The sequence below is a fragment of the Colius striatus genome, chromosome 17, assembly GCF_028858725.1.
Source record: "Colius striatus isolate bColStr4 chromosome 17, bColStr4.1.hap1, whole genome shotgun sequence".
Lineage (NCBI taxonomy): Eukaryota > Metazoa > Chordata > Aves > Coliiformes > Coliidae > Colius > Colius striatus.
Window position 1 is genome coordinate 13,525,242 of NC_084775.1, and position 27,878 is coordinate 13,553,119.

At 40.2% G+C, this 27,878-nt stretch overlaps 1 protein-coding gene across 4 annotated transcripts; it reads left to right on the forward strand.

Moving 5' to 3' along the window:
* The first annotated feature begins 31 nt into the window (after positions 1-31).
* On the forward strand, positions 32-27,759 carry MPHOSPH9 (M-phase phosphoprotein 9). 4 transcript variants are annotated; one of them, XM_062010194.1, is made up of 24 exons: positions 32-160; positions 2,581-2,713; positions 3,607-3,757; positions 5,024-5,113; positions 7,337-7,824; positions 9,031-9,154; positions 11,266-11,356; positions 12,574-12,680; positions 13,099-13,224; positions 13,988-14,424; positions 15,372-15,530; positions 15,831-15,918; positions 17,279-17,494; positions 18,305-18,352; positions 19,076-19,140; positions 20,210-20,311; positions 20,754-20,891; positions 21,584-21,759; positions 22,540-22,704; positions 23,026-23,146; positions 23,939-24,042; positions 24,845-25,056; positions 25,517-25,585; positions 26,768-27,759. In XM_062010194.1, exons 2-24 carry the CDS (start codon positions 2,607-2,609, stop codon positions 26,867-26,869), a joined length of 3,486 nt encoding a protein of 1,161 aa, XP_061866178.1. In that variant the 5' UTR covers positions 32-160; positions 2,581-2,606; the 3' UTR covers positions 26,870-27,759. The 4 variants fall into 4 exon arrangements, with proteins under 4 accessions (XP_061866178.1, XP_061866179.1, XP_061866180.1 ...); XM_062010195.1 differs by having other exon boundaries at positions 14,354-14,424; XM_010197350.2 differs by lacking the exon at positions 32-160 and having other exon boundaries at positions 2,587-2,713; positions 3,648-3,757.
* Positions 27,760-27,878: the final 119 nt, after the last annotated feature.

Consider the following 27,878-nt stretch of genomic DNA (forward strand, 5'->3'; position numbering starts at 1 on the left):
GCTCTGTCCGCACCGCCCTCTACCCCACCACGTTCGAAACGCGGCCGCCAATCGCCGCGAGGGAGGCGCTGGGCCGCGCCTGTTTATCGCCTAACGGTCGCTGGAGGAGACAGCTGCCGGGCGGCTGCGGACGGCTTCCCGCGGGCTCCGGGCGATGCGGGTAGGAACCGGGCGAACCCCGGGGGCAGCCGCGGGGCCGCAGTTGGCAGCGCCCCTGCACTTGGCCGCGTCCCAGCGCCGCGGGGCCGCTTCCAGCGCCCCGCCCCGTTCGCTGATGAGTGGCGGTCCCGCCAGCCAATCCGAGGCGGAGACGCTGTCAACATCCAGGAGCGCGAGGGGCGGCTGTCCAATGGGAGCGTGGGGGCGGGATCCATGGGGGGGGGGCAGTGATGGGGGCGGGGGGGGGCGCTTGTGAGGGGCCGGGCCCGAGCGGGGCTGAGCTGAGGGTAAAGGCGGGGGAGCTGAGGGAAGGGGTCACGTATGAGAGGAGCGGGACACCGGAGCTGAGGAGGTCATGGACTGAGGGGAGGCGGCCCTGAGGGTCACTTGTGAGGGGAGCGTGACCCTAGGAGGGGTTTGGCACTTAGGGCGAAGCTCTTCCTGAGGGGGCTGGGCCTTCAGACCCCAGGGGCTTGTTGTCCCTCCTCAGAGTCCCTCAGGAAACTCTTGAGGAGATGAGTGGGGGGAAGCAGGGGCCGAGGTGGCCTGTCACCCGTCTGCGAGGAATCAAAAACAATCAGAGACCTCTCAAGAAGAGAGGCAGAACCACACGGCCTCCAGGGCTGTGCCAGCCTGGGTGTTTGCATCTCAATCAGCACTGACATTTATGACTCAAAATACCTTGCAGCTTGCTTATTTTAATCCTCTCCCTTTATGTAGGGACTTGGCTGTGTAAGGATTGCTCTGTGCTATGGAAACAATAGATGATAACTAAGCTGTTCCTCATCCCAGTTTGAGCTCACTTAATATTTTTTTTTACTGCAAGCAGACTTCTAATGAGGTTATGAAACGAGCCTGTGTCACAGCTAAGTCCCACCCATCTGCTATGCTGCTGAGATAGGCCACCCATGATTTCATCCTGGGGAGAAGGGGGTGACTGATGTAGCCCCCGCCATTGCCATCCAGCTGCTCCAGAGACACTTGCAGCTTCTGCTCTGACGCGTTAGGTGCCTGATAACCTCCACATTTTCCAGACATTTGACTGCTTGAAAAAGAAGAAAGGCTTTTTTTCCCCACTTCCTTTTATCCCAAGAAGCTCTGCCAAAGGGATGTATATATCTGTGATAACTTCCTTCCCGTTCTGGCATTTTCAGCTGTAGCCAAAGAAGACGGATCGAGTGGGTACCATGAAAACATTTTGTTGCTAAAGCTAAACAGGCTCCAGTAAAATAGGGAAAAATTGGACAGTTGCCCATCAATTTCTTTCTAGTGGAAATATTTTTTTTATACTTCTGAAGCTGTTGGAGGTACATCTCTATGTACTTACAAACAGTGACAGCTTATATCTGTAAGGGCTAGTAGCATGTCCTTATAAGCCCTGTGAAGAAAAATAGTCAGGCTTTTTGAAGGCACTGTGCTTCTTTAAGGCAGCAAGGATTTATTCTTAGTACTATTACAGAGTACCAGGATGATATTTCTTAGTGTCTCCTTCTGTTCTTCATCCGTGAGATACTGCAAGGTTCTTCTCCAATGTTAGAACACAGGATGAATTCACCAGGCTGTAGAACATGCTGAAATAAGCATTATAGAAGAACGGATTAATCAATGTATTTCAAGTGTTTTCATCCTGAAAGTGTGGAAACTGGAAGAGTATTTTAGTCTCTCTACAGCCACTCTTGTAAACTGCTGCTTCGAGTGCTGTAAGACCATCACACAAGCCTTCTGTATTTATTTATTTATGATGCTTTCAGTTAACCAGCTGCTGTTTTTAAACTACTGTGCCATTCCTCCATGACTACATTTTATTTTGTTAATTGGTAAGATCTATAACTCAAAACAGTGTCAGGTTTTTGAATTATTGATTGTAGTAATGATAAAACAAGTGTTCTCTGAAAAAGAAACCCAAGCCAAATATTCCACACACAAATGGCAGAACTGGTCAGCTGCAGTCTCACTCAGTGGGTCTCAGTTTTATTTTCTGAGGGTGTTTCTTTCTTTTTCAGTGAAGGCACAGGTCCTTGTTCAGTAGATTTCAGTGAAAGGGCCTTTTATCAATGTATTTAAGTCTCAAAAGTGGTCTGTGGAGCCTCATAAAAAAAAAAAAAGAAAGATCAAACAAATCCTGACAACACTGATCTAACGGGAATGTTTTGGATTCAGACATCCTTTACAGCCCAGTCTAGATGTGTGATGCACAGCTAGGAATCCCTTTGATTTGTAGGAGTCCCTGTAAGTACAAGGCTGACTAAATAGCACCTGTTTGCACAGGATAGGGAAGAGAGGTTGATTGTGAAATGCTGGCACTCTCAGGGATGGTTTGACTGAACCAACTGTATCTTTAATCAAGTTCTGTTTCTACAAATAACAAAGTCAAATGGCTTCTTAAAATAAGAGAGTGCTGTTACTGCTTTATATTTTCAGGGTAATGTCACACTTGGCACTAAGATATGGAAAACTGTGATGTGGTGACTGCTGTACAAGAAATCCCATCGTCTTCTGCAGCCTCTGATGTCAGAAACACCCACAGCTCTGTCTGTAACTTCAATTGTAACAGGTAACGTGTGGAAGGAATATAACAAATACTTCTAGTTTTGCTAGTCAGTTTGCTTTTACAGTGGCATTATTCCTAAGGTGAAGCAATATGTAATACCCTGCAGTAGATGCCTAGTCTTTAAAATATACAACTGTAATCCTTGATGAGACAAACCTTACTGAAAGAACTGTTAAGTCTTCCTTAAAACTTAGTGACTTCCATTGCTTTGTGTCTCTTGGGAGGGCGGTGGGGGGAACCTGTCTTGGCCAAGTTGTAAGAGGCCATTCTTTGGAAAGGTCATGTGTTATGTGAAGTCATTTGTAGAGAAGAGCAGCTTAGAAAAACTGGATTCTTTTTCTATTCAATGCCCAAGGTATTCCCAAGGGATACAAAGAGCAAACACAGACTAATGGTCTAAGCAACAGATGAGGAGAGGTTCTTGACTGACCTATCAAGATTAGAATTACAAGTTGTTTACTGCATGTGTAACTTCTCAAAAGGAGGCAATAGTCTTGGAATTCATAAATTACTGTTACACAGAAGCTTAGCTCTGTAAGCCTCTGACCTCAGAATCTATGAAGAAGCACACAGGTTTGATGAAAAGCTGTATTTACTCACATTTGTACCAGTGAGCAGTAATATCTGTGCTGATGATGCTGTCTCTCTCCTTGGAAAGCTCCTGCCTTACAATAGCATGTAAGAGATTAATGAAGCATGCTGTGGATTCTGAGACATTTTCTTGAAGAACATCCTCATTCTTATGAATATATATTTTCTTTTTTCCAGCACGATGAGATCAATTAAGTGTATAATTCATTCATGGCTGCATAGCATATGTAGGATATTATTTTATTCACTGTGCTGGACAACTGGCACAATAAATAATTGAAGTATTTTTCCTCATGTTTCACTAGAAGTCCCTCATCCAATCCTAATGGAGTTTCTGGTTACTCAGGGAATACCAGGTCCTCATTAACACCTGGGTTTGTTGAGCTGCTTGCCTCCTTCATGCAAGATCTCCAGAGCACTGGAAATGCTGACTTAGAAACTGCAAAGAACTGTGAGGTAGTTGGTGTTAAGTTTTATCTTTTAATATCAGGTTTACATTTTGGTAGACAAATCTAATGATGATAGAGTTTAAACAGTAAGATCTATACTTGTGTGTGTTTATTCTTCACAATGGGACAAATCTCTTTACCATGGATGAAATAAGCACATGGGTGGATTTTACTGCAGTTTTATCTTAAGCTAAGATATTGTACAAAGCTTTTCATCTTAGTGTTTTACAACAGAGATGTTAATACCATGAATTAAGGACTGCAAGCTTCTGAACTGAAAAATTTAAACCTTTAAAGCTTTAGCACTGAAGTGTAGGCCTGAAGTGATCCTGGAAATGGAAAGTTTTCTTTCTAAAAATGACTGATTTAGTGGAATTATTTATTTCGTTTATAAAGACAAGTAGATGATGAATTTGTTTCCAGACTTGAACCTACATCATGACTTTTGTGTCGTTTGAGAGATTTAGCTCGTTAAAACCTTTTTTCAATGTTGTTTTTGTCCTTTATTTTAAATGTTTTCATTATTTTTAGTATCCATAAGGAACATCAGGTTTCCACACCATGGGCTTGTTCCTGCAGAGTTTTTGAGCTTTCTGGCTGTGCTCCATCAAACTGTCTCTTGACAGATGCTTGATTTGTGTGCTCTTTAACAGCTCCAAGAAAAGAATAGGCACATGCATTCTGCAAACTCCATAAACATTAGCATAAAATAGTGTTTAAAATTCAGACTTGACCACATTTAAAGAACTCTTGTGTTGGATTTTTAAAACAAATCATCTTTTTATTTTCAGTAACTAGTTATGCATCATGGCCTGTCACTGGATTGCTGAAGGGAAGAGCTTCTTATTGAAGCAAATGTTTTACTGGACTCGGGGACATTTAATTATCCCTCTTAAAATTCCCTATAATTTGGAAAGATTGATTCCAGTTCAATACAATTTGACTCTACTTTCCTGCCAGCTGTTTCTCCTTTAAAATAATTTGATTTTTAAAAATAGAATAAATCTCTTGCCTTGATATTTTGTTTGGAGTTTTTTAAACCAAGCTGGAATCTTAGAGATGTATTCTCTTGTTGACTCGAAGGACAAATTTGTCCATAGTGAATTGTTTCCATTGATTGCCAGGGAACTGCCTGTAATGTGGGGTGGGCAGCCACAGTGCTGTTAGTAAACTTTGTATTATGTCAACACCTAAATATAATATTGCAAAACTAGTACAAGATAAGAGATGCAATATGACTGTGCTCTAATGATTTGACTTTGTGATTTAACAGATCAGGTGGCTTCACTTATTGCGACTGGTAGAAAAACAATGTCAGGAACAAATAGTTGCCCAGCAAGAGCAGTTCCACCACCAAATCCAAGTAAGTAATGATTTGTTCAAGTAGGTGGGTTAGGCTGAATGTTTCTTTTCTCCCCAACCTCACCTCCCCTGCAAAACAGTGCAGGATGGTCTCCGGCACTGCTGTCTTTTTCTTATAAGTATGTTCAGACAGGCAGTTAATGGAAGTGGATGACTGGGAATGCTCATTTGCAGGATGCAGAGTTGAGACAGCCTCGGCTAGTTGACAAAGTAACTGGAAGGAACCATTTCAGGAGTGATGATTCTTGGGTTGTTTATTTTCAGTGATTTTGTTTTCACAAATATTTGATTTGGAATGCCCACAGGATAGCTGGATTTTGTAGCTACAAGCTGGTTTTTATTAACTGTTAGACTGTATCATTTCTAATTTGGAGACATTGTAGTTTCCTCTTCATTAGAAATAAATGCTAAAGCAACTTCATCTAGACAGTATGTAGCACAGGAACCCGTTCACCTTAACAGCTGAACACTTGCTTCACCCTTCAGTTGAACAATCACCTTTCTAAGAATGAAAAATGGCACAGGTGAAGAGTCACGTTTTTGTTGAATTCTGTTTATCCATTGACACAGAGGGAATGTGTGTGTATGTGTAAGAGACAATAATTCTATAAGTATATATAATGCTGAATATTTTCATCATTTTGGTTGCTGTTTTTCCCTTCCCTTTCCCGATGCCCTCTACACTAGTAGTAATCAACAGTTCCTGAACTGAATTAACAAGAGGTACTGTTCTTTTATCCTGTCTCCTGTTTCTTCCCCTCTGCCCATCATTTTTTCCCCCTCTCATCTCATTATTTTTGTATTACCAGTGTTACCTTTGTATTTTCTTCCACTTACCGTAGTGGTTTGATTCACTTGTTGCTGATCGTAGTCTTGACCAATCCATTGTGTTGGCTTTACTGGTTTTTGTCTTCATTAATAGGAAAGGCTACCTCTGGAAGAGTTGTGTTTGTGGTACCCATGGGGATTTACTAACTGCAGGAATGGCCACATAAAATATAAATCAACAGTTATCACATTACTTTCAATTGTATGAGTGCATTAGACAAAATAGATGGAGCTGTTCCAAAATTAAACTGGTATACCAGTGACCTAGTGAAAAGACTGAAACAGAGGCAACTCAGCACATTCCAGTAAGAATAATAAAAAGACAAACCAAATAATCTAGTGTTTGGGGTAGAAAAGCAAGGTGCTGCATTAGCATTGACATGACTCTGAGATAAGGCTTGCACTATGCTATGTTTAAAGACCAACTGTGCTTATAAAAATACGTCTGTATGTGTGTGAAAATATGGATCAAAAGACCTTGAGTTCATCTTGGGATCAGTCCTTGGTTCATGGAGTTTATATGCTTGAAGGCAAGTGTGGGAATGAGAAGCTGTCACCACCCATGGGCCATGCTAAGGTCAACCTTTATTGAAAAACATTTAGAAACAAAAGCTAAGTACAGTCCCCAAACTGTACAAGTGTTGTCCTATTTTTCCTAGGTCTCTTCTTCTCTTGGAATTATTTGTGAGAGATTTATGCAAAGAGAAGTAAAAGTGCTATTTAATTCAAATAGCAGCCTGTCACTTTTCCTACACAAAGTATTAATGACACAGATCAGATGTCAGTAGAGAATCTGATCGGTTTGGTGGGTTTTTCCCCCATCTCAGTTCTATTTCTTCCCTTTTGTTCTCTCTTCCCTACCTCCCTTGACAGAGTTGAATCACAAAACTAAGCAGCATGTTTTATGCAAGTAATCTTACAGAGGTACATTATTCCTATTAGCATAATAGAGTAATGATTTGTACATCCATTATAGTGTTCTTGTGGTCTTCAAAAATGTATATCCAAGTTATGAATTCTTTTAGACTTAAGTTTAGCAAAAGACTTTTATCCACTTCTAATGGATAGTTTGTTTCTTTAGCTAGCTGGAAGGTAGCTGTAATTCTGAAGGCATGTAGTGAATACATGCATGCATTGTGTTTTTACATTTATTAATGACCACTGAGACCTGTAATTCACTGCATGGATTTAAGGATTGTGACTGTGGACATTTTCCTGTGGTGCACAGTATGCATAGATCTACTTTATGCATGAGATGTCTACACATGGAAAATGTGAGTTCTTTTAAATAAGTACTTTAATTCTCTCACTAATAATGTGCAGTGAAGCTGCATCAGAATGTAAATGTGATTTGTGGCACAATCTCATAGGACTTCTACCTTTTCTTTTTCTATAGCTGATTCAGGATGAGCTAAGGCAGTTGGTGAAACTGCAGACCAGCAACTGGGGTGCTGGCAGGAGCAGAACTTTGCCTGCCAACTTTACAGACACTTTTTCATCACCAGAAACTCAAATGGGGATGCATTCTGAAATCTTTGAAGGAAATGAGTGCACGGTCAATCAACTTCGATCTAACGAAGCAGAAAATCAGCTGAATGCATCTGATCTGCAGCAGGAATGTTTCACAAATGATGCTTCAGTGACCAGTGGGTATGATACCCTTTCTGCCTCTGAACTGAACCCAAGCAAATCCAGTGACATCAGCAAGTGCTCAGACCACATGGAGAAAGCTTCTCAAGGACAGTGTGGCGCAGCAGGATTGCAGAGTGAGGCAGAACTTTTACCCCCCAAAATAGAGGAAAAGCTGTCATCAGGAAGGAATGATGTTTTAGTTTTTCCTGGTGAACATAAAGTTGATGAAGTTCAATGTGGGAAAAAACCCAAGTAAGTCATAAACTTTCCAAATATGTTGATTTATTGCAGACAGTCCCTATTCAGTAAAGAGCTGTTGCTAACTGGAAGCATGTAAGAATTGAATGAAACCTCTTGATTGTGGAAAATATAACTGTGCTGCTTGGTAGATTTGCATCTGCACTATTTTTCTGTTCTAGATAAATTGTGGGAAAATATGAAAATCTACTTTTTCCTGCAAATATGAGCTAAGATGCAGCTTGCATATAATGTTTATCTGCAAACTAGAATTTTAGGTGTTGATTACCAGTTTTATGTAACTCATATTTTGCTACTGTGCTCAACCAGTCTCTTTTTTGCCAGCTTATAGGCATGTGTTACAGTAATCAATGGTAGCAGACAACAGCCAAACATGTTTGGGATTTTCTGATGGGATTTTTTTTGGTTGATCTTTCTTTGTTTTGCTCTGTTCTTAACGTGAGTGGATCTACCAAGTGTTTTTTGAAAGACTGGCCAGCTAATTTGGCAATAATACTGACCAAGCACTGCTCTAGTTACACAGTTTCCCAGTGTGCTTTATTGTCCCTGTCAGGCTGGACTGTAATGGCAGTGGCTTCATGTGGTTGTGAGCAGTATCAGAGCTTTTGTGGGCAGCTTGTTGCCTGTGAGTCCCTGAAAGGAGTTTGGCAGAGACAAAAACTTTCTATTGGAAAGAGAATCATGAAAATGAACTTGTACTTTGTTAGTATGTAATAAAACACAGAACCAGCTTGCTTTGGATTATTTGGTTTGGAAATGTGTTATCTCAACATATAAGGTAGATGATAACTCCATTAGTGTGGTGCTCTCCCTCCCTTCTGATGGGATTTATTCCAGTATGCAATTCATGTTGCACAGTTCCATGAGGATTTAAAAACATAGCTGCAGTTCACGGGCTGCCAGGGAGCTTGGAGCTGGAGAAGTTCAGTTCAAGAGTGTTTGCCAGTTTGAAAAACCTTGTCAACTTTTGAAATCATTCATGTCTGACTTCTTCTGCCTCTTTAATACAAAAACCCACAAGTTTTTTTTCTCTGAAATTGCTTTCTGGTTTATATTATTAACTCAGTTGGATGGAGGAAAGGGTTCAAACCAAAATGAATAGTCCAGTTAACCCAAACTGGTTTTGGTTTTTTGGTTTTTGTCCCCACTGTAAAGGGCATATTTACTTACAGTATATGTGTTTGTTTCTTAACCATCTAGTAAATCTTTAACATCATGGGCACAAAAGTTGAAACAAAACCAACCAAAAAGAATAAATGTTGAAGAAGTGTGTGTGAACCCTATGCAAGACAAAGAGAAAGCAAAGAAATCACCACATGAGACTGTAAGTCTTCTTTTATTGTATAATATTTTCCTAGTTTTCTTCTTTTCACAGTGTTAGATGTTCAGATTCAGCAGATGCTTTCATATTTAGCTGTAAGCATTTGAGTAGTGATGTTGGCACAGTTTACTTCTATCCTTACTCACATAGCTAGTTTGGCTTATTTTATTCCTTGCCTGATTTTTCCCACTCATTTCCCTAATTTATTGTGTCCTATCATTTTTGGAAGGATCTTTGATTTCAGCTGGTAATGTACACAGAATTCTTTGTTTGTGGAGGCATTGGCCATTTTACTCAGAACACAGAGTATTCTTCCAGATTGAGATTGGAAATTGTAAGGATTTTTTTGGCTTAGTTTGGGCTTTTTTAGTGTTCTTAGCAGTCTCTTATGCTAAAATCCAATCTCTTTTTTGGTATTGTTTATGTAAGAATAATACATTCTTTCATTCCTGTGTATAACTATGATTTGGCTAAATCAAGCTACTCCAAGCACTAGTTACTAAAAGTCACCAACCCCCCAACAGACATTTAGGAGATCTCATTGTCTCTTCACAACCATTTGTAGTAATGTTTCTTGCTGTGACTGCTGAATTGATCCAAAACACTTCTTTTAAGAAGAATTTGGTTCATGCCCCCCCATATTCTCAAGATACTGATTGTGTATGTGCCCATGTCTTCAGGATTTGGGGAGGGAAGTTTAATCACCTGTAATATTTCTGATCCAAAAGGATGTTATGCAACATGGTTGTGTGAGTAATCAACATACGTGTAACTATGAGGTTTTAGAATTACTTTCAGTATATTAATTGTCACAAACCCCTCTCCTTATGCTGTTTTTAAGGAAATAATTCCTGAAACTCTGTGAATGACTCCACCTGCGAGAGTATAAGAGAACTATCAAATGTCAGCCACTTCATTCAAGGCAGGGTCTGTTTTCTTTCCTGTGGTCACTTTGAGGGTGAGCCAGAAAGAGTAAGAGTAGCTGTTTGGACTTGCTGTCTCTGGTTTTCTATTGTCAGTGGAAATAAGATGTTATGCTAAGTGGATATTGCAAACCAGGAGTCAAACTTATCTGCTGTGGATTATCACTTTTCTATCTCAGCTTTTGAGAGTACCTTTATCTTTCTGTTCCTTTGTAAGAATTCAGTTGATACCCCTTCATTTTCCTTTCTTCCTGCTTAGGCAAAGGAGAATACCTAAATAAAAACATTAAGAGGGACAAAATAGCCTTGAGGTGAGATGGTACTTCATGCAAAAACTTGAAAAGCTTTAGTTCTAAACTTTTCTTTTCTTACTTTTGTTAACTCAGTGGTTACTATCCCATTTTAGTCCTCAGTTGTATGAGCTGTACAAATACTCCAGGTAGCCTGACTGTTAAGCTGCTGTAATGGAACAAAAGGTATGGTGGAAAAGACCAATGTGAGATGACCATTTTAAAGGGAGCTGCCCTTGCTCAGTTGCTCTTGTATCACTATGATAGATCAATGACATTTCTTCCTTTCATTAAAATGAGAGTTGTAGAAGATCTTGAATTATGTGGGAATTTTGTCCCATCTGTTGGTCTGACCTTTCTCACAGTAATTAGCTGGGAACATTGCCTGGAATGTTGCTTAAAAAGTTTGGAGTGATGAGAAGGGTAGCTCGTATCTTGTCTGAGATAGTTGTGTTTACCTCTGGATTTGTGGTAGGTGAAGTCATAACAACTGGATATAATAAATTCCAATCTTAGGATGAGGAAGGAGTAACACTGTGTTGATACGTCATCTGTCTGTAGACTCGCACCTCTTCTGGAGCAAGAGTTTAGCTGGCTGTCTAAAATGTGTATTTATTTAACAGTTCATCTCAAAAGTGCTCCACAAGCAGACAGGCACATGACTTAGAAAACAGCAGTATCTTTTCATGACGTGGCTTAGCTTAGTTTCCCTTCTGACTGTGTTTGCCCTGAATATGAATTTGGGTCACACTGTATAATTAAATGTATCTCTGCTTGAGAAGACTGATAAGATTTACATGAAAAGACTGGTAACATTTACATGAAAAGTTGTACCCTTGATTCTTTTCTTCTCCATGTCTTATGATTTTCCTTAGAAATCTGTTTCTCTTTGTAATTTTAGACAAAGCTTCCTGATGCTGCTTTGCCACCTTACGCTTTTTACCTCAACCAACCGAACGAAAGTCCAAATTCTGTAGTGTCTGAAGCTTCAGGTATAGTCAATTTTTTGTACTTAAAATTCCTTTTCTTTTGAATGCTTGTTTTTAAAACTGTTACTAGAATGCAACAATCTCCAACAGCTTTGGGGAGATGAGGGGGGTTTGAGCACTGACACGTTGTTAGACTTTGATGTAGCGAAATTCTGCTTTCCTTGCTCTTGTGTTTCAAACTGATGGTTGTTCCTCTGTCATTGCTGGCAGATGTAGGACATGCACCATTTTTTTGTTCCTCACGTTTCTCAACGTTTCAGAGCCAGGCTTTGAAAATCAAAGACCATTAAAATCACGGTCTTTCAAATGCTGGCATTGTTGGGCTAACAATCACAGGAGTGCATGGTAGTAGAGGTAAAATTCCTGTGAGACAAGGGCATGATTCAATGAGTGTATAAATAGACAAGAACAAAATCATGTAGCATGTCATGTGGTGATTTGTTAATTTGGAGAGGGGTGAGCTGCTTGCTTATGTTCTGGTATGGTTTTGCTGCTGTTGTTTTGGGGCCTGTGTGTGGTGGGGGTGGTTCGTGGTGATTTTGGGGGGAGTTGGTTTCTTTTCTTTAGGGGATTTTTTGGTGACAACCAAACAACTAATTCATATTTTTTGATTGCAACAGGGTGGATTCATTTCAGTATCAATCAGGGGTACAGAGATGCAGCCCTGCAAACTGTGTATACTTATTGCTTCTTCACAACCAATTGGGAGAGGGACACATAAGAAATTGAAGTGGGATTGAGACTGTATCTGTTCCTCTTGTGCCATCCCTCTTAGTCCTGGTAGTCTTTTTGCATGCTACAGAGTGCTGTTGAGTACCAAACCACAGAGTTTGTATTAACAAGTGGCTACCTAGGATTATTCCTTGGGTCATACAAGTTTTAAGAGCTATATTGGAATCATTAGAAATACAAAAGTTGGTGGTAAATGAGAATTTGTCCCTTAAACACCAAAGAGTAAATCTGTATGTTTTCCCTTTTGTTACTGATGCTGTGTGATGTGATGCTGACTATGTTGCTTGTGCTTTGCATTGAGATTGTTGTAACTTCTGGTAACAAATGCTTTAGTGACATCCTTAAGAAATAGATGCAAATAATTAATACAGCATTCTTGTTAGCTGACAAAGTAACATCTTACTAATGGATTTTGGGATTCCCATTCTATAGTTGTGAGCTTGAAAATTGGAATTTATTCTTTTTATTTCAATGCTGCTTCTTACCAGGACTTTCATACTGGAAATTAGATGAGAAGGAGATGTACCACTCTTTACCAGAGAATTTCAGAAGTGAGTTTGCAGATGTCTTCTCCACAAAAGTACCACCAGATGAGGTAAACTTTATATGTGTTTTAACAGTTGTCTTATAGTTGCTAGTCATCTTTGCTTTTTTTCTACAGTGGAAAGAATCTGCCCTCCAGAAGGCAGGTTCTGGAGAATTTGCTATGAGAACACTTGGTAGCTCAGTCTCTTTTATTCATACTCGTTTACCCCCACTGAAGTCACTTGGATCTTTGACTTCATTTGTCATTTAAAAGAAATTGTGTGCACAGGAGATGAAAGAGACTAACAAGCATATTAAAGGAGCATCTGCCTCATTAAAGACCCTTTTAAAAACTGGGTGCATTGAATTAAGCCACCTTCTGTTCTGAACTGATTGATTAGCTAAAGCTGACCCAGAGCTTGTTTATCTTTACTGGGGATGGAGGTTTGTGTTCAGATAAACTAATGTAGCAGTTTTTCCTGTTGAAGTTGTCTTCTGCTGATGAAACAAAGCTATCATCATTGAAGGATATTTATCATAAAAGACAAAAGGAGAACAAGCAGCTGCCAGACCAGAATTTTATGGCTTCTTCCCAGTCAAGTCACCCACCAGAGGTAACATTGATTTCTTTATCGTCTCGATTTGAAGGTAGCTCAGTTATAGGGTGGTTTTGCATTCATTGGACCCTGCTGCCACCTTGAGGATTACGCTGGAACAGCATTTTTGCAGCCATGTGATGAAACAACTTGGGAAAGGATCCAGCTGAAAAGATCCTCTAAGAATATCCTGGATAAACAAACACCTTTGCTGTACAACCTTGAGCCTGGTGCAGGGCTGAATCTGCTTACTCTGAGGCTGCAGCTGATGAAATGTACTGCAGTTGCAGAAGCAGCATTTTCTTACTACTTCCTACAAGATGTTAATTCCACCCGTGAATGAGAAGAGGCAGTTTGTGGAAATACTCTTTGTGGTATCTGTTACTTTATACAGCTTTCAGTCCTGTACAAAATCCAGTAGAGAGCTGAATATCTTGTATATAATCCATGACACAATTTTCCTAATGATACAAAGGTTATTGTTTCATCACACAAGGAGAAATCATTGTCCTATATACATAGGTGGAATTGCAAAGGTTTTCTAGAAAGCTACAGATGCTAGTCTCTTCTTAATGGAAACTCAAACTCAGGTTGCAAACATTGGCCATATGTATCATCATCTATGCTGTTACACGTCCCTCTATCTTGCATGTTGCTACCAAATGATTCAATGTAATTCCTGCAATATATTCTGTGGGGTACTAGTGTCTTCAGACAACCTCCTTTTATAGGAACAAAAGTTAAATCACCATTTTTTTTAGCATTGTAACTTATTTCCTAGATCTTGACATTGGACCCAACCCTGCATATGAAACCAGGTCAGCAGAACCCAGGACGCTGCTTGTTCAGTTTTCCTGAAGAGACTGCTCCTTTTTCTCCAGACTCTATGGTGGAGCCCAGATTTTCAAGTCATTGTGACACAGACTCTTTTTCACAGACAAGTAATTCATCTCAGTTAGATGACTCTCCAAAATACCCTGCCAGCAGTGGAGCTGTGCATTTGGACCTCTGGAGAAATCATCCATTCCAAAATGCAAATGGGACCAGCTGTCCCTTTCCAATGGCATATAAGGATGCTAATAATGACAATTTAGTCAACACTGATGAGGAAGAAACACTGACTCTAACTCCTTCTTCTGTTACTCAGTGTGCTAACAACAGTTTGCCAGACTATAGTCCATCAGTGACATCTGTTGAAGATCCTGTGATAATGTCAAAGTAAGTGATTTTTTTTCTTTTTTAAAAGCTGTGGAGTTGGTACTTCCATGAAAGGACCTAAAAACACTGGTAAAATGAACAAAATATGTGAGTCCTGTTGGCTTAGAACAAAGCTGGACATCCCTGTGCCTTTTTTTGTCTCCCACCTCTTTGTTCTTCTTCCCTGAAGTACAGATGGTGTATAAATAGAACAATTATTTCTTACAATTGTCTGTATAATGTACTATTTAATCTTCTTTAGACCATACTGTTTAATCTAAGGCACAATATTTGTGCTCTGTCTTCTTTGCCTTAAGTGGAAGGCAAAACAATTTTCTATGTTCTACTTGGTTGCAAATTAAAAGAGCACATCCTTCGTTTCTAGGCTGTGTGAGGGAGTTAATTTAGGCTGAGAGTGTCAAAATTCTGTGGGGTTATGTTGTCCTGTTTTGAGTCAAATGGTGGGAGAACCACAGAATTACTGTACTTAGGGAAAAAGAACTATCCCCATTAACTATTGGAGCTCTTGCAGTTTGCACAGGGACAAACCAGCATGGCATCTGTTTCCTGTAGGGGTCATGGTTTCAAGGCAGTTCTGTGGTTTGAGTTTTCCTGTTTTAATTTTAAAGGCATATATTCTAGTGCATAGCAAAAGAAAGGGGAGAGGTTAAAGCTTTGTATTGTATTTGTATATAATAGTGTATACTTGTATTAATGTGAAGGCTTCTGTGCAGGCCTGAGGTGTCTGACAGCACTGCCTTATAGAATCATAGAATGGTAGGGGCTGGAAGGGACCTTTAGAGATCATCCAGTCCAACTTAGATGACAAAGCTTTCTTTGCTTTTAAATGCCACAAAGTTCTGTGAGAGAGGTTGATCTGCTGAGTTCATGATGTGCTAATGGATGCAGTTGTGCATGCTTATGTGGATAGCTGGAAATCTTTTTTTGTTCTTGATTTTTGAAAATAGGATTAGGCAGAACCTGAGGGAAAAACACGCTCGACATATAGCTGATCTACGAGCTTACTATGACTCTGAGATCCAGAGCTTGAAACAGCAGCTGGAGGCAAGCCAGAAGACTGCTTCATCTGAAGACTTGAAGAAAATGAATCAAAATCTGGCTGACAGGTACTGTTTGTCCTTACTTGTCCTCTTCCTCTGTTACATGCTATGCTTTCCACTGTAAAACTGAAGTGTACTGGTGTCTCTGCACGTGTTCCCAGTTTGCCATTCGCTCACGACAAGCACCCCAGTCCTTCCCAGCAGAGACACTGGCTGCTCGCTGCAGTGGCTGAAGGCTGTGGGAGGAGTTCACAGGCTGGGCACCACAACTCATGAGGGTGCTAGAGGAAGGAAAGAAGGCTATAAAATGGAGAGTTATTACTTTAAAAATCCAAGAGATTTTTGTAATCTGTATGTTCTGAATAGGTGTGAGGAATTAGATGCAGCTCTGAATGAAGGAAGTGCTCGCATCAAAGCCCTTGAAAACAAGAACAACATGCTAGAAAAGCAAGTGGTAAGTATCTGTTCTTCAATCAAGTTGCCTTTTAACTAAGAGGGTAAGAGAATGCACTTGTTCTTTATTAAGCTGATCTCAGTTTCCATATCTTTCTCTTTGTTTTCAACCTTTATCCTTAATGTATCACCCATTATGTTACAGCAGTGACTTTCCTAGCAGAGATCCTTAAAAACTTAAGAGTTAGTTTCCTTGAATCATCATCACACAAAGTTTAAGAGTGAAATACTGTGATGTTTTTATGATCTTAATTATCTATATCTTAATTATTTTCTCCTTTATCACAGCTCTAATGAGAAATCAAAGCGAATCTCATCTGCACTGGGATAAAAGTATGCTCAACTAGATTGATACAGTTTTTCTGGCTAGATCAGACCACTTTGCTCATGACTGCATAGCTGCATTTATTGGTCAAAGAGCAGGCCACTCATGAAAGTTAGACACCTGGAGAGGCTCATTCATTCCACCTTGTTTAGACATTTGTCAGTGCTGGGAAGCGAGATAATCAGCTGGGATTAGAGACCTAACCTCTAGATGTTTTAAGTCCTACAAAATAAATGTGTCTTTTGGGTTTTTAGTCTTGATTTTCCTTCCCTATACATCACAAAAATGAGCAAAAAATCTTGTTCATGTACAAGATGAACTCTTGTATTCTATTATTATGCTTTGTACTGAAGTAAAAAATCTACTAGATAAGTATTCATAGAATCATAGAATGGTAGCTGAACATGAGCCAGCAGCGTGGCCAAGAAGGCCCAGGGCATCCTGGCTTGTACCAGAACTAGTGTGATCAGCAGGAGCAGGGCAGTGATTGCCCCCCTGTGCTGGGTCCTGATGAGGCTGCACATCGAGTGCTGTGTCCAGTGTTGGGCCTCTCACTCCCAGATGGACACTTTGGGGCCGGAGCGTGGCCAGAGCTGGACAGTGGAGCTGGGGAAGGGGCTGGAGCACAAGTGTGATGGAGAGCAGCTGAGGGACTTGAGGTGTTCAGCCTGGAGAAGAGGAGGCGGAGGGGAGACATGAGCACTCCCTGCAATTCCCTGACAGGAGGTTGTAATGAAGTAGGGGTTGATCTCAGTAATGAATGACAGGACATGAGGAAATGGCCTTAAGTTACACTAGGGGAGGTTTAGAGAGGAAGAACTTTTTCACAGAGAGGGTTATTAAGCACCTGCCCAGGGAGGAGGTGCATTCCCCATCCCTGGACGTAGTTAAAAGATGCATAGATGAGGTGCTGAGGGATATGGTTAATTTAGTGATGGACTTGGCAGTGAGGTGAGTGGTTGGACTTGATGATCTTAAGGTCTTTTTGAACCTTAATGATTCTATGATTCCATAATGAATGTTTTTTCTTCCCCAGGCAGACTGGAGGGAACGTTTTTATGCAGCCAGTGACACTTCCAAAGTTCTGCAAGACCGTATCGAGGAAATGCGCACAAGTAATAAAGAGAAGGATAACACCATCAGCCGACTAAAATCAAGGCTTAAAGATCTTGAGGAAGCCTTTGAAAAGGCTTACAAGTTATCTGATAATAAAAATACCAGGCTAAAGGAAGAAAATAAAATGTTTCAAAATGTGAGTAAGAAAATGAGCAATGGTGTGCAGAGCTGCACAGCGGGTTATGGACAGCAAGGCATGAGGGTTGTGGGAAGCTACTCACTTTGCCACTGTAAAGTCCTAATGTGCAACTAAGAACAGAAATTATTCATCTGACTACTTGTTAGAGTAGGTGTTAGGTGATACTGTGGACCTAACAGATATTTAAACCCAACTATTTAAGGCAGCAAGTGTGTACTTGATGATGGTAACACTCGTCATAGTCTCTCAGGTATTTTATTGCTCCGTGTGCTATTGGTTCATTTTATTTTTAGAGATGTTACAGGGAGTTGCTTTGGAAAGTTTTTATTTTCCCCTCTTTAAGCTCAGCGGGGATGGACTGAACTTTTCATACATCATCACAGCTTGCTAAGGCTGTTAATTGTGGATGATGTCCCTCTAGTTGTTCCGAAATAGCTTTATTAGATGCTTTAATGGATTGGCTATTGGCTGGCAAACCTACTTCATGCTTTAACTCCTTTTTTACAATTACAATTGCAAAAAAGCAAAGCCAGCTTTAAAGTCAGTGATGCATTTTACCTGTTCTTTCCTTCAGTTTCTTTGGAGACAAATAACTTGAAAATTAGAAATACATTGTGTGAGCAGCTCTGTCTCCCCTTATCCTGTCTAACTTCTTGTTCCAATTAGAAAATGCTAGAAGTTAAGAGTGCCTACTGAAGTACACTCTGTATCCCCTATAGTGCATCTACTTATGTTACACAAGCAGTCAACAAAACTGTCATTTGTGTATAGTCTCAGTGTGGGTTTGTGTTTTCTGATTTGTTTTAGCTGTTAGGAGAATATGAGTCTCTTGGAAAAGAACATGAAAGAGTAAAGGTGAGTACACAGTAGCTACAAAAACTAAACATGCAAAACATGATAATGTACCATAGAATTAACTCAATTAACCTATGTATTTTGAATAAGATCAAATGGAAAGATCTATATTTATTTGAACTGATAGCTTCTTACTACATCTTGGGGCTGTTTAGTCTGGAGAAGATTGAGGGGAGATCTTATTAACATTTACAAATACCTAAAGGGTGGGTGTCAGGAGGTTGGGACATCCCTCTTTTCTATAGTAGCTAGCAACAGGACAAGGGGTGATGGGATGAAGCTGGAACACAAAAAGTTCCACTTAAACATAAGGAAAGACTATCTCACTGTGAGGTGAGGGAGCCCTGGCACAGGCTGCCCAGAGGGGTTGTGGAGTCTCCTTCCTTGGAGGTCTTCAAGACCCACCTGGACAAGTTCCTGTGTGACCTCATTTAAGTGAACTTGCCTCTGCAGGGGGATTGGACTAGATGATCTCTAAAGGTCCCTTCCAACCCCTACCATTCTATGATTCTATGATCTTCTGAGCCCTGGAGGGCAAAGGAGGGAGTTTGGAATGTATTGTATTGTTTTCCAGTTACAGACAGCAAAACCACTGTCAAACCATAAGAAATGTACCTCCCTTCCAAATAGGAAGGTATATTTAATATATTGTTTTCAAGACTGATGTTTTAATACTCTTCTGTAGTTTCTAGGCTTTTTACCCTTTTCCTTGTGTACTTGTAGGATACACTAAATACAACTGAAAACAAATTGCTTGATGCAAACACACAGATATCTGATTTGAGAAGGTAAGTGTGAAACTGTCTCCATTGCTATTTTAACAATATGAAATACAAGGTGTAGCTTAAACATTTACTCCTAGATGAGGATGGCTGTAGGTCTTGCAACTTTAATTACATGTTAGGAAATATTTCATGTTGCTTTAAGTTGTTTGGTACACACTGTAAAAATCTTGTTATTTTAGGATAAGTGTGTTTTCTTCTTCCTTAGTCCCAGCATCTTCCAGTGGGATGTAACTGGAATGAATTACAAAGGTCATTGCCACCAAGCATTAACTTGTGCATGGTCTTCAGTCAGAACCAGAAAAAACAGCAAATGTGATACGTGGGAGATGACACAGATCTTGTCTTTGCTCTTCACCTTATTTTTCAAGAAGAATAGAAATAATATAGGAAAGGAATAGAAAGAACTCAAAACCACTCTGCCTTCAGTTTCTATTGGGACTGTTGAGGAAATTAAGATAGTGTGAGGGACAGTCCAGTCAGATGTTTCTATTGGTGCTGCTGTTTTTTCTGCCTGGTTCTCAATGCTGCCAGCTAGGGACCATTCCAGCATAGGGAAACTGTAGTGGAAAAGGAGGCTTTTTATATCCTGCTCCAAAACCTTGTATTCCCCAAGTGGGAAATGCCTAAGATTGTGCTGCATTGCCAAGGGCTAGTTCACTGAAGATGTGGACTGCAGTATGTGGGAGAGAAGAGAATCATGTGAAGAGCCTGAGCAACAGATTGGTGAAGTTACCGAGTGACATGCAGGAGAAGGAGCAAGAGTCAGGGAGACCTTTGTATTATAAGTACATCATTTCAAGGAGGAAAAATGTTCTTTTTTCCCAACTCCTCTGAGGTGAATGCTTTGAGCAATGTCTCTTGGTCCTGCCTTTCTTAGCTAGGTTACCTAACTTCTTTAACTTCAAATTCAAATACATCTTTATATACATATTTAAATAGACAAAAGTGTCTTAGTCGCTCTTGTCCTTCACCCAGGATATCTGAATAAAAACTAGTGAGTTCTAAGAAGTATGCTCTATCTTTTATATCATTTAATTCATCTTCTAACACATCTTTGCTACTTCCCTGTTAGGACAATTTCAAAACTTGAGGCTCAGCTCAAGCAGGTGGAACATGAAAATGCACTGAAACTTCGCCATGTTACTGAAAGTCGTTTAAGAACCTCTTGTGCCAAGTAAGTGAATGTTCCACCTGTGGGGAGAAAGGGTCATGTTGTGGAGGACTTTTTAACATGTTTTGGCCAAAAGTTGATCACCATACTGTCAGTCCCTAAGATAAACTGGATTAAACACGTGTGATGTAATCCAGAGACCTTTAGGAGGGGATCTGATTTTTGATGGTTAGGAAGATGCAAAAATTTCTGTGTTAATGTGTTACAGGGACAGATTCCTGCTTTGGGCTATTTTAATGTTTACAAATGAGATCCCTCAACAGTGAATAGAAAAAAGGAAGAACTAAACATGGCAGACAGTGTTCATCAGGGAGGGGGAGGAGAACCTCGCTCTACCTGCTGGCCACACTCTTCTTCATGCATCCCAGGATGCCATTGGCCTTCTTGGCCACGAGGGCACATTGCTGGCTCATGTTCCTAATTTGGAAATTTGGTGTTCCCACAGCAAGCTGGCAACTCCTGATGTCAGCAGGCGAAAGTGGTTGATACCAGGAGCAGAGTATTCCATCTTCACTGGTCAGCCTTTGGAAGACCAGGAAAGCTCCAAAGATAACAGATTAGAAGAAGCCTATATTCCTTCTAGGTGAGTTGGTTTCCTGCAGTCTCCTGATGTAAAACTGAACACTTCTAAAAATAATTGATTCCAGAGTTGACTAGATTCATGTTTTTAGGTTTTTTCACTTACTTGAGTGCTAAAAGCACCAATCTCAGTGTTGTAAATGCTATACAATCCCTTCAAAAACCAAACAAACTTTCTTCCCTCACTAATTTGGAATGAAGGAAGTGGCAGCAGCCTTCAGGACCTTCCTTGAGATGTCGGTTTCAGCTGCATCTTGCACAGCTGTCTCTACACTCTATGTTTTGTGTCCAGTTCTACTGAAGAGTTTGGACACAGTGTGCTCTGTGTTGGATGTGAGCTGTAGCAGTTGGCTGCAGCTTTCCTCCAGGGTGAAGCTTCAGGTTTAATTTAGGGTATAATTCCTCAGTAGTTTGACTTCCTCAGAAGTTTCTGAAGCTCTGTCAGGACATGTTTAGTTCTAAGAAGACGTCAAATCACCAACTTTAACTCTTGCTACTCAACTTCAGGTTCTTGAATTGGGCATTCCACAAGCCTTTGATGAAATTAAAAAGCACCCTCAGCTTTTTTCTTTTGACAGCTGTAAATTTAAAACTTAATAAACAAAAACCCTAGAAAATTCAGCTAAGATTTGGATACATGAAATAACATAAAAAACCTTGATCCTCTTTTCCCTCCACTGCCCCACCTTCTCTAAGGTACCATTCTCCTCCTGAAAAAGACTCCTCCCAGGAAGACTCATCAACAAGCACAGTAGAAAAAAAGGAAAATGAGATGTCAGAAGCACCAATTATAAAAGCCTTTAAAGAACTTGAAGAAGGAAAAGCATTTAAAGATTGGGGCACGCAGACAGAAAAAGAAGACACATCAGCTAGTAACTGTCATTTCAATATTTGTGGCCTTGTCTTCACTGGGTTTTCTTTGGTTGCATGTCTTTCAGTTTTGTTGTTCTCAGCATTAAAATCCATCAGGCTTGAGTAATGGGATAAAAACAGTGTTAGCATGCAAACTTCCAGAGTTTTCCTAAGAGAATGCAAAATGATGTAGCTAAATGACTTGTTTAAAACAGGGGGAAGACAAAGGTTGCTGTTAGGTCTCAAGCTAAAGAGTAGTTAATGTCCTCTTCCTAAGAATATCCCAGTGTTTATAAGCAGTTAATGGAGTCCTAGCAAAGCTCTGGCTGGCTGCACATGCATTTCAGTTTTGTTCTTGTGGTGGTGTATCAGAATGTTATTAAGAAGGCTGGCATGTGTACTCTAGGACTGCACTGAGCTGTTGTAACAATGTTGATTTAGGAAGCCTTGTAATTAGAAAGCAGTGAGTCTTCCTTAAGTGCTTATATTCATGGTTCACACAGATATCCTCCAACCCTCTTTCCCCAAAAATATCCTGCTTTCCACCATCTCTTTGTACAATCAATGTTACTTAGCATCATTTCTCCCAGTCATGCTGCAAAGCATCCTTTTTCATGAGCTAAACTACCTGTTTCATGAATATGATGAAGAGGAAGTGAGACTTGAACAAAACAGCACAAACATGCTGACGTGAGGCAGACTAAGTGCAGTCTTTATGCAGTACAAGCTGAGTGCTCGAGAAGATTTGTGAGTTCTTGCATTGCAAATACACTGATTAATGACTTTCTCCTTTTAATTAGAAACATCAAATCGACGACAGACTGTTGGGTTTGTTGAAACCTCTTTGTCTTCCAACCGATCCCCAGAGAAAGGGAGAGACCAGTACAGGCCAAAACGGTACAACTCCCCTTCTGGCCAGAGGTCATCGTCCCTTCCTCCTTCCAACAGGAAACCAACCACTCCAAGTGCGTGCATTCCTGATGTTTGGTTTGTGTTGCTCCAAAAGGGGATGCAAATAAAGAAATGCTGCTGTAGAACAAAGAGAAAGAAAAGATTTCTGCAGTATTGTAGCAGGGTGAGAAGCAGCTTGTCTGTAATCACAGGAAACGTGAGAGTTCCAAGTTTATTTTCACTTCTCTGTGCTGTGATGCACTTTTCATCTGATTTCAATAAACATCTTGGTAGCTTTGAGAAGCATTCTTAAGATGCAAGCATCTGATCACGTGAGTGGGAAATACTGCACTGAGAGAAGTTTGAGGTCGTTAAACATCCTTTGTCTTCTGCAGCAAGAAGAGAGATAATGTTGGCACCAGTGTCTGTGACGTACAGCCCAAAGCGATCTCCCAAAGAAAACCTCTCTCCTGGGTTTAGCCATTTGCTGAGCAAAAATGAAACCACAGTGACAAGGTAGGAGTCCTTTGAATAGACCTGTGTTCTGATCATCATTATAGCAGCAGTATGTTTGTGCAGGCTTAATGCTGCTGCTTCTTGGTCATAAAGTCCTAGAAAATGAGTCATGTGGAGATTTCTGAGCCTAAAGCTAAGTTTTACTTTTTATCTGGCAAATGAAAAACCTGGAATGATTTCCTTCTCCAGCAGTCACCAGGGTGAGATGTTGGGTTTCCTATTGACACAGTGTTGATCAGTGATAGGTTTTAGTAGAATTGTTCTGTGGAGTAAGTCCAGGTCTATGTGCCACTTGTCAGGAGCTGTAAATAAAGGCTGAAGGTGATATCTGCCTGTCATGGCACCTACCAGCAGGTTACAAATAGATATAAGCTTTTTCCTAACTATACTAAGATGCTCTGGTTTCTATAGAGATCTTTGCTTGGCAAGGTTTGTAGAGTTTGAGAACATACTTAGCTGTGAGATGAAAGTGTAGGACATGTGCATGAGGAAGAAGAAATGTCTAGCACTGCTCTGATGGTTCTTGAGGATGACAACATGAGAGCTCAGTGTGTTCAGCAGTGACAGCCTGGCCTGCTTCCGAAAGTCACGTTTGGTGTGTACAAATAGGAGTATACTGGATATATATACTATATATATGGTACTATGAGCAGTAACCAGAAGGCTTGAAAAGCCTGTGGGACAGAAATAGTTAATGAAAAAAATATGTAACAAAAAGATGAAGGAGTAGAAAATCCTGTATTGCTTGGTGCCCAGGCTCTAGCAGGTAATTGTGTGCTTCCTGTTCCATAGATTTGATATACTTCTAGATGACCTGGAAGCTGGTCCTACACCTACTTTACAGCACAGTAATCCAAGAAAAAAGCTCCAGTTTCTCTCACAAGATGATGTAGAAGGTAATCTGGCCAAGTGGGGGAACACTATTCTTTATTGTTTTACCCTAATTTCTCCCACAGCTGCTTAACTGGGAAGCTGACACTTCCAACTTTTAAACTCTCTAAATCTGGTCTTATTCCTGTAGACAGAGAAATCCCATTCATACAGCATTTTATTTTTATGTATATGTGTGTGTGCGCAGACACAATGGAACAACAAAGATCATGAAACTGAGGAAGGAGGGCAATGTATTCTCCTGTGCTTAACTCAGTTAAGCAATGCATATCTCAGCAGGGTCTGTATTACGATGTACACAGTCACACTAATAACATTTGATTGCTAAACATTACATTACAGATAGCAGAGGGCAACTATAACAAAGCCAGTTGTTTCAGAGTTATTTTAAATGACTGATTGAACCAAATCTTTTCTCACTTTTGTCATTCTTGTCACAATGTTCTGCTTTTGTTTTTGTTGCTGTGTTTCTTTAGACCAGTGTTTTCATGACAACTAGTCTACTTGGTGATATTTAGAAATGTACCAGTAAAAGTAATTCCTAATTAGCACAGTACAGTAATCTGTTTGTTGGTTAACCAAAACCAATTCTGTGTTAGGAAGATCACTTGTAAGATGACCCACACAAATGTTCTGCATTCTTCTGGGAAGTTTGCCTAAGGCAAGCTAATGAGGCTTTGCTAGTCCCTGTCCTTGCTTTATAGACTTCCAGGATCACACTGCTTTGTTTGTTATTGGTTGCTTTTTCTGTCCTATGTAATAATTTCACAGGCAATTACAAAACAAAGACCCCTGTTTTGTTGATAGGAAGGCAGCACTCAGCTGTCAGGCACAGCCCTTGTGCTGAATCCCTCAGTCCTGGAGTGAAGAAAGCGACGGCTTGGGACGACAGGAGCGTAGCACAGAACTATGAGCCGGTGCTGTCACCTTGTGAGGGAGACTTCAAATACACAGCAAGGATTAAGACTCTGGCTGAAACAGAGAGGCTTTTTGATGAGCTGACTCAAGAAAAGCAACAGGCAAAGATTACTTTTATTTTACAGTTGTGACGAAACATAATTGTTGTGTGAGAGGGGAGGGGCTGACTGCACCAGCCATGCCTGGCTGAAATTCCTGGTGTTACCCTTGGAATGTGCCACTATCATTCCCTGCTCTACTTCCAGACCTTTTCTGTCCCCAGTCCTGTTAAAGGAGAGTCACTTCAGTGTAAAAAATGTGGATGAAAAAGGTGGAATAAATTTACTTACATTCTAAAGCATGGACAATGCTCTCAACAGCCTTTCCAACAGGGATGGTTGTTCTGACAAGTGCTCTCTTCAAAGTGACCCATGACAGGGTTACCATAAGTTAATGTTTAAAAACCAGACTGGTGTGTATCTGCAATCTATACACCTCACCTCTGTTTCTGTAAGTGAGTTAAGAAGGCTTCTCTTGGCTCTTGAAACTATAATTTACAGCTGAAGTATTTTCTGTTACTAGATTGAGGCTGCATTGAGTCGAATACCTTGTTTTGGTGGAAGAATGACCTTGCAAGCAAGACTAAATCAGGTGACTGTTCTCTTAAGTTGCTCTTCCACAATTTGAGGAGATGCAGTGAAAGTTCTGCTATATCATAAGCACAATTACTATGAGATTTCATCCAGGCCACTGAAAATTGTTCCTGGCTATGGCTGAATTTTGTGTGAAAGATGTTCTCTATTCTCTAGGCTTGACCACAGTAGAAAATAAAAGGGAAGTTACTGCAAGTTAATGATAAACCCTCTGACTTGCAGTGTGAAAGGTGTAAGTCTGCATCACTTCTATGCAAGTGATTCAGAAAAGAATATTTAGCCCTGAAAACATTGGAGAACAAATTGACAACTTTTAAGTGAGTGTGTGTGTGTGTGTGTATATACACATGTAAGAAAGTGTATGTGTGTGTGTACATATCTATACATACTACATAGTGTGTATTCTCTAGAAGACTGTTTATCTTCTATTTTTTGTACATGGGATATGTTTTTCTGGATGACTGTAAGCACAGTCTGCTCTGTGGTGACAGTGAGAGGTAGGTAAAGGCAATACATTAAGAAAATGCAGTGGCTATGGAGTAGGTCCATGAAGCTATAAGAAGATGTTGTGCTGAGGAATGTGTAGGTTTTGGTTGGTTGGTTGGTTGGGTTGTTTTCTTCTTGAGAGTTTAAAGGAGAGAATAAGGCAGGTGGAATACAGAAGAGTGCCTTCTTGAGAAACCTCTGCACACTCTTTTAATAAAAATAAGTGTATCAGAGTTGTGTTTTAGAGATCTCTGTGAAGCCTCCAACTTCAGCACCTCCTAAATTGTAATCTGAGGCCTTGCTATCAGTTTATACCTTTGAAAGTAAAAGTGCATTCCAGTAAATCAGTCCTGCCACTCACTACAGTGGTCAGCCATTTCCTAAACGTGTCTCCCTAATTATCAGCCTCACCTAATTACTATCAAGTTTTATCCATAAGCCACATGGAAAAAAACAAACCCCAAGTACCTGGAAGTTTTTAAAAGAGGCCCAAAACCCCCAAATACACACACATACATAAAAATAAACCAAAGAGTTTGAAGGTCTGCCTCTAGTTTTTGGGTGCTAACAGAATGCTGGCAACGTGTCAGAAAGGATACCAGTTGAATACAGGAAGAAAAGCAGTTCCTTTCAGAAGGATTGTTGGATTTGGGTTGATGTTATTAAATCTTTTCCTTTTAACTGTTCCTTTTAGGAAGCCCTGGAAGATCGACTGGAAAGGATTAATAGAGATTTGGGGTCGATACGCATGACTCTGAAGAGATTTCATGTCCTAAGGACCTCTGCAAACCTTTGATCATTCTTTCTTGAAGGCAGATATGCTCTTTGGTTTGTTTGGTTTTGCACTGACATGTAATTATGCACTCAGTAAATGCAAGTTGTTTTGTATTTTTATAAACCCTCACTAGTAGTTTTACAGCCGTGTTGCCCTTTACAAACAGCAATATTTTGTACTTCAAACAACCACCTATATTTGAGACATATTTTTGTTACACCTGAGAAGTCAGTTTCTCCTGTATTGTAATATTTTTAGAAATACTAATTATTTTTAAACAGTGATATTCAATTTATAAGAAGAATAAGAAACTAAAAGGCAGCTTGTTTTCAGAAAATGACCATGTTCTCCTTTTGCACTTCATTTTCCTCACCATTTTATAAATATTTATGGTATGATGTAAATATTAGCCAACAAGGCATTTTGAACTTTGAACTTTTGAGCTACATGGGTTTCCAGTGTTAAAGACAGAACTGCTGTTATATGGCAAAACCTTCCCATTTCCACCTTTTCACATGGATCTTTTTCAGTGTGACGAAACTGTGAGCAATCCTTCCTTGTGGCTGGCTGGCTGGCTACAAGTTGGTGGCTGTTTCTTTTTGTTGCTGCTGGAAAAATATTGCTCTTGATGATTTGGTGTCTCCCAGCAGTGTTTTGATACCACCAGTAGCAGAGTTGATGAGCCTGACAGCAGCCATCCTGCCTTCCAGGGAGCAGCTCGGCTCCAGCTGATGCTTCTGGACTGCAATGACTTAGCTGAGGTTTCTGCTTTAACATGCCAGACTCTGTGCCATGCCAGTGTACATCTCCCACTCCCATCCAAGCTGTACTGGTGAACATATATGCATTTGTTTTTTTCCCCCTTGCTGAAAAATACCTGTTTGCTAGTTGGCATATTGCTGAATTATTGTCTGACATTGATATTTTAGTTTGTATTTTAACATTAAATAAATGTTTAATTAGATTCTTTCCTCTGGCTCAAGAGCAGTAATAGGTTCTGGGATATTACATCAGCCATAATGTAGGTTTT

Excerpts from the sequence above, each read along its gene's own strand:
- MPHOSPH9 (XM_062010194.1), top strand. The coding sequence starts at position 2,607 with ATGGAAAACTGTGATGTGGTGACTGCTGTACAAGAAATCCCATCGTCT. Across the intron at positions 2,714-3,606 it reads TGTAACTTCAATTGTAACAG|AAGTCCCTCATCCAATCCTA; the intron begins GTAACGTGTGGA and ends ATGTTTCACTAG. Across the intron at positions 17,495-18,304 it reads AAAATAAAATGTTTCAAAAT|CTGTTAGGAGAATATGAGTC; the intron begins GTGAGTAAGAAA and ends GATTTGTTTTAG.